The 4,755-nt window shown below is 63.3% G+C and overlaps 2 protein-coding genes across 2 annotated transcripts in view; both read right to left on the reverse strand.

Moving 5' to 3' along the window:
- The window catches only part of TRAVEDRAFT_51022 (uncharacterized protein), a gene marked incomplete at both ends in the record, with an annotated part of 1,862 nt that extends 500 nt beyond the window's left edge, over positions 1–1,362 (reverse strand). The window contains 6 exons of the mRNA XM_008043770.1: positions 30–70; positions 173–764; positions 875–923; positions 975–1,168; positions 1,219–1,287; positions 1,336–1,362. Coding sequence (XP_008041961.1) covers positions 30–70; positions 173–764; positions 875–923; positions 975–1,168; positions 1,219–1,287; positions 1,336–1,362 — 972 coding nt within the window. The remainder of the gene's footprint in view (positions 1–29; positions 71–172; positions 765–874; positions 924–974; positions 1,169–1,218; positions 1,288–1,335) is intronic.
- Positions 1,363–3,739: 2,377 nt separating this feature from the next.
- Positions 3,740–4,243, reverse strand: TRAVEDRAFT_51023 (uncharacterized protein; the record flags this gene model as incomplete). Its single annotated transcript, XM_008043771.1, has 5 exons — positions 3,740–3,803; positions 3,857–3,894; positions 3,952–4,050; positions 4,100–4,168; positions 4,217–4,243. The coding sequence occupies 5 exons, from the start codon at positions 4,241–4,243 to the stop codon at positions 3,740–3,742; spliced, it is 297 nt and encodes a 98-aa protein (XP_008041962.1).
- Between the last annotated feature and the right edge of the window lie 512 nt (positions 4,244–4,755).

Raw genomic sequence — 4,755 nt, forward strand, 5'->3', positions numbered from 1 at the left:
ATAGCGCGCCGCGCCGCTCCCCGACGCACCTCTGCGCGCCGCGAGAGCTTCTCGCGCGCCGCGGCAGCTCCTCAGCGCGTCGCGGGAGCGCATACCCGCGCCAGAGAGCCGGCCGCGCTGCGAAGGGCGCGTCCGCGCTACCGGCGCACCCGAGGAACGTCTCGCGACGCACCTGTGAGCGCATCGGGCTTGCCGGCCTCCTCGCCCGCGTGCGTGCGCGGCGTCGAGATGCTTCGCGCAGGCGTGTGCGGGTGAGGCGGTGAGGCGGGGGGCGAGGGTCCCGAGGCGGAGTCGTTGAGCACTGGCGGGTGGCCGCCGAGCGAGTACGCGCGGGGCGGCCGTGTGCGGGTCCAGAGGCGGGGCGGGGCGCAAGGCTCCCGAGGCGCAGGCGCTGAGGGCGAGCGGGTGGCCGCCGAACGAGTGTGCGAGGGGCGGGCGTGTGCGTGTGCGGGCTCGGCGACGGGGCGTCGCGCAAGAGCGCCGACGCGGGAGGCGGAGGCGCTGAGGCGCTGAGGTGCTGAGGGCGAGCGGGTGGCCGCCGAACGAGTGCGCGAGGGAGGGAAGGAGTGCGCGAGGGAGGGAAGGGGTGCGCGAGGGAGGGAAGGGGTGCGCGAGGGAGGGAAGGAGTGCGCGTCGTCGCCGAGCGGGTGCGCGTTCTGGCCGGAGACGCGCCGCCATCGAGGAGCGTGTCGGATGGCGTGTCGAAGGTGGGCATGACCGCGCGCACTGTTCCAGTCCAACGATCCCGCATCTGCGCACCATATCTTCGAGGTGCCGGTATGTAAGCACGGTAGATCGATACAACATATACATGTACATTTTAATCGCGTGCGATGTTCTCGACACCACGATAGCCTTCCTAAAGATCGCGGACGAAGGTCCACTTGTCCCAGCCAAACGCATGCGAAAGACGCGTCTTCACGCTGACGAAACGAGTCAGACACAAAATGTAACCAGACTTCAGCCAGACGTACTAATCCTGCTGTGATTTTTCCATTTTCCACTCGTGGTCCTGTAACAAGAAGATCAAGGACTGCGCGAGCCGCTCCGGGAGAGCGACAGTATGCACCATGTGCAACACGAGCGAGCCCCCGCCCCAGCGCGGCGGAACGGCGTAGGTCAAAACCACGCCGGCCTGCGTGATTTCAAACCCCAGCTCCGCCATGGCCTTGTAGATCGTCAGCGGGGGCAGCGCGGATATCGAAGACATGTACTTACATCATTGAAATGGATCCATTTGAGCGTGTAACGCGCGTTCTTGGTTGCCTTGAAAATCGATAGCATAACCTGCATAGTGATTAGTTCGAACACTTGACCACATCGGAGGGTACGCACCTGGCGTGATTCCCAGCTGAGCGGCATCTTGCAACGGTGTGGTGAGGGAGTAAGAGAGAGAGCTGAGAGAGCGATCGAGGCGGCGAAGGAGCGAGGGAGCGAGGGAGCGAGGGAGAGATGGTGAGGGAGCGAGAGAGAGACGGCGAGGGAGCGAGAGAGAGGTGGCGAGGGAGCGAGAGAGAGGTGGCGAGAGAGCGAGAGAGAGACGGCGAGGGAGCGAGAGAGGCGGCGAGGGCGAGACGTCAGAGAGCGACAGAGCGTCAGGACGAAAGAGCGTGATAGCGAGAGGGCGACAGGACGAGAGAGCGACAGAGTGAAAACAGACGGTAGGCTTGGGTTCAGCGGCGGGGCAGAGCGCAAGGGTCCCGAGGCAGAGGTGCTGAGCGCGAGCGGGTGGCCGCCGAACGAGTACGCGAGGGGCGGGCGGAGCGCGTCGTCGCCGAGCGGGAGCACGCTCTGGCTGGAGATACGCTGCCATCGAGGAGCGCGTCGGAGGGCTTCCTGGAGCACACAGCACACGATGACGCGTCGTAGCCATTGTTTGCGCGGACCACGGCGGCGTCAGTGGGTGCGAGTTGTGCGCCCCTGGTTGCGAGGAAACTCTGGGGCGTGCTGCGACACCAGAGTGTATACCGCGCCCGCCGATTACTGCGGGCGCGAATAGTAAAGGGAGCGCGGCGCGCTCCCGAGACGTCCGCGGGATATGCGGGAGGACGAGGACTGGGGCGTGCGCGAGGTCGTAGGTGTTAGGGGAGGACCAGGCGTGCGCGGCGAGGCAGGCGAGCTTGTTTAAAAGCGAGAAGAGCGCGGCGCGGCGGGAGCGGGGTCGATTCCGGCGACGCAGTCTCCACGGGTACTCTCTATCCTCCGCGACCCCATGTATGTCCGCCGCCCGTGTCGCATGTATCTTCTGCAGACAGAGTCGTCTGAATGCGCCCCCGCGCCCAGTTTCACCACCGCGGGCTCGGTTGCTGCTTAATTGTGCACGATTGTTGTTCGCTGCAAAGGCAGACCCGATGAGTGATGGAGACTACGCATCTGCCAGAGGCGGCTCGTACACACCCCCGACTTCTGCGCGGCGCGGTAGTGCGATCGGCGCACCGTGAATCGCAGCCGTCATGCAACTGCGTGCTCCCCCAGGTCACGCGGTCGACAGAGCGCACGCACCGACGGCTCCGGGCATGATCATACGAGAAGAAACGAAAAGGGGCGTAGAGGTATGTGCACCCGTTGCTGCACTCCGCTCTCACTTACAGCGCTGACCGCGCCGTCTCGCTGTGCAGAAACAGCGGTTGGAACTCTGACTCACTTGGTCCTCTGTTGCTTGCGCATCGAATACCGACTCAGAGATGTCGTGATATAGGCGATGCGGATGCGTGAGTCGTGAGCTCCGCGTACGAACATCGGCTGTAGAGACAAGGGCGCGGGTCGTGGCGGCTGAGCTAATTGTGCGTTTGCCGGAAACGGTGAGTATGCTGGTGATAAATGAGCGTCGACATAGCGTACCTGGAACTGTTGTCGGTATGTGCCATGCAGCCTCCCTTCCGATCTGGTGCCGCGAAAACGGGGCCGCGTAGGCAAATGGACGCGCGTTGTCAGCGAGTATGAGACCAAACCAGCGAGAAAAGAGTGTAACGGTGGATGCGTGAAGTTTTCAGCCGTCGTAGGCGATATTGGTGTGAATGGGACCGTCAGCGCCAGCCTGAGAATGACGGACGCGTTGCTCGATGGGATACGGAGGCGAAGAGCAGACTCGAAAGGGGGGGCATCAGGCGAATCGCGCACGGCACACTGCAAGAGACAGCAAGCGCTTGAGTGGTGAGAGTGACTTTGTTCGCTTTGAGAGAGTTGTGAGGGTGTAGTTGAGAGAAGGCGGGAGCCAAGGGGAGCCATCGATCATCAGTCCAGCCAGTCCGTTCCTCCCGGAACCCTGGTGGGAAAGCCCGCACGAGTTGCGCACGAGGCTCCAAGGCTTGGCGCTCCTGGACTGTGCTCGCCTTCGTTCTCCCACTTGTTGTTCTGCCCGCCGCGGCCGCGGCCGCGGGCGGACACGGATGCGGAACTTCTCAGGCTTCAGACTCGACGACTCCAAGGACATGCACGAAGTTTGTGTGCAAACAAGCGATCTCCGGAGGTTTCCGGAAGCGCCGAGGTGCACTCAGGCACTAGTAAACCGCGGAGACAGTCGCACCGCCACCCCCGCACGATCGTCATGCGGGGGCGACGATCGCTGACTCCCACCAAGTAGTTACAACAGCACTGAAGACACGCACCGCGTTGATTCGAAGCAAACTAGCACCCTCCGGGCAAATGCCCGCTTCCGAGGTCGCGAGAGGCAAGTAGCATGGTCTATATTGCGAGAGTACGTCGTGAGCCTTCAAGTTCGCGATACTCCTACGTTTCCTTAGAAATTGTTAACAAAGGTCCGCTCGTGCCAACCGAACGCGTGTGAAAGGCGCCTCTTCACGCTGATACGACACGTCAGATTCTGTGCCAGGGTCAATCGCTCGGGAAGACGTACTAGTCTTGCTGAGATCGACTCATCGTGTGCCTATGATCCTGGGCCAAAAAGTCAAATAATGCGCCGAGAATTTACAGATGCGAGACTGGACGTACCATGTGCAATACAAACGCACCGCCGCCCCCAAACGGCGGAACGAAATAGGTCACCACCACCCCTGCTTGTGCTAGCTCAAACCCCCGCTCTTCCATCGCCTATGCAACGTGGGCGAAGCGACGCGCGACCAGAATGCAAAGAACTCACGTTGTTAAAGACTTTCCAATCGAACGTATGACGCGCGTTCTTCGTGCTCTTGAAGATGGAAAGCAGAGCCTGGGGAGAGATCAGCGCAAACACAGGGTCCGGTCGGACGGTACGCACCATGCGTGATTCCCAGCTCAAGGGCATATGATTGGTCTCCCGGGGATGAAGCCTGCGCTGCACACGCCCGCCCCTCGCGCACTCGTTCGGCGGCCACCCGCTCGCCCTCAGCGCCTGCGCCTCGGGAGCCTTGCGCCCCGCCCCGCCTCTGGACCCGCACACGGCCGCCCCGCGCGTACTCGCTCGGCGGTCACCCGCCAGTGCTCAACGACTCCGCCTCGGGACCCTCGCCCCCCGCTCACCGCCTCACCCGCACACGCCTGCGCGAAGCATCTCGACGCCGCGCACGCACGCGGGCGAGGATGCCGACAAGCCCGATGCGCTCACAGGTGCGTCGCGAGACGTTCCTCGGGTGCGCCGGTAGCGCGGACGCGCCCTTCGCAGCGCGGCCGGCTCTCTGGCGCGGGTATGCGCTCCCGCGACGCGCTGAGGAGCTGCCGCGGCGCGCGAGAAGCTCTCGCGGCGAGGTGTATGAGGTGCTCAGCGGGGACTCAGGTAGGCATTGAGACGTCTTGTCTCATGATCACGAGCGCTGATGC

Source organism: Trametes versicolor, assembly GCF_000271585.1.
Source record: "Trametes versicolor FP-101664 SS1 unplaced genomic scaffold TRAVEscaffold_10, whole genome shotgun sequence".
Classification (NCBI taxonomy): domain Eukaryota; kingdom Fungi; phylum Basidiomycota; class Agaricomycetes; order Polyporales; family Polyporaceae; genus Trametes; species Trametes versicolor.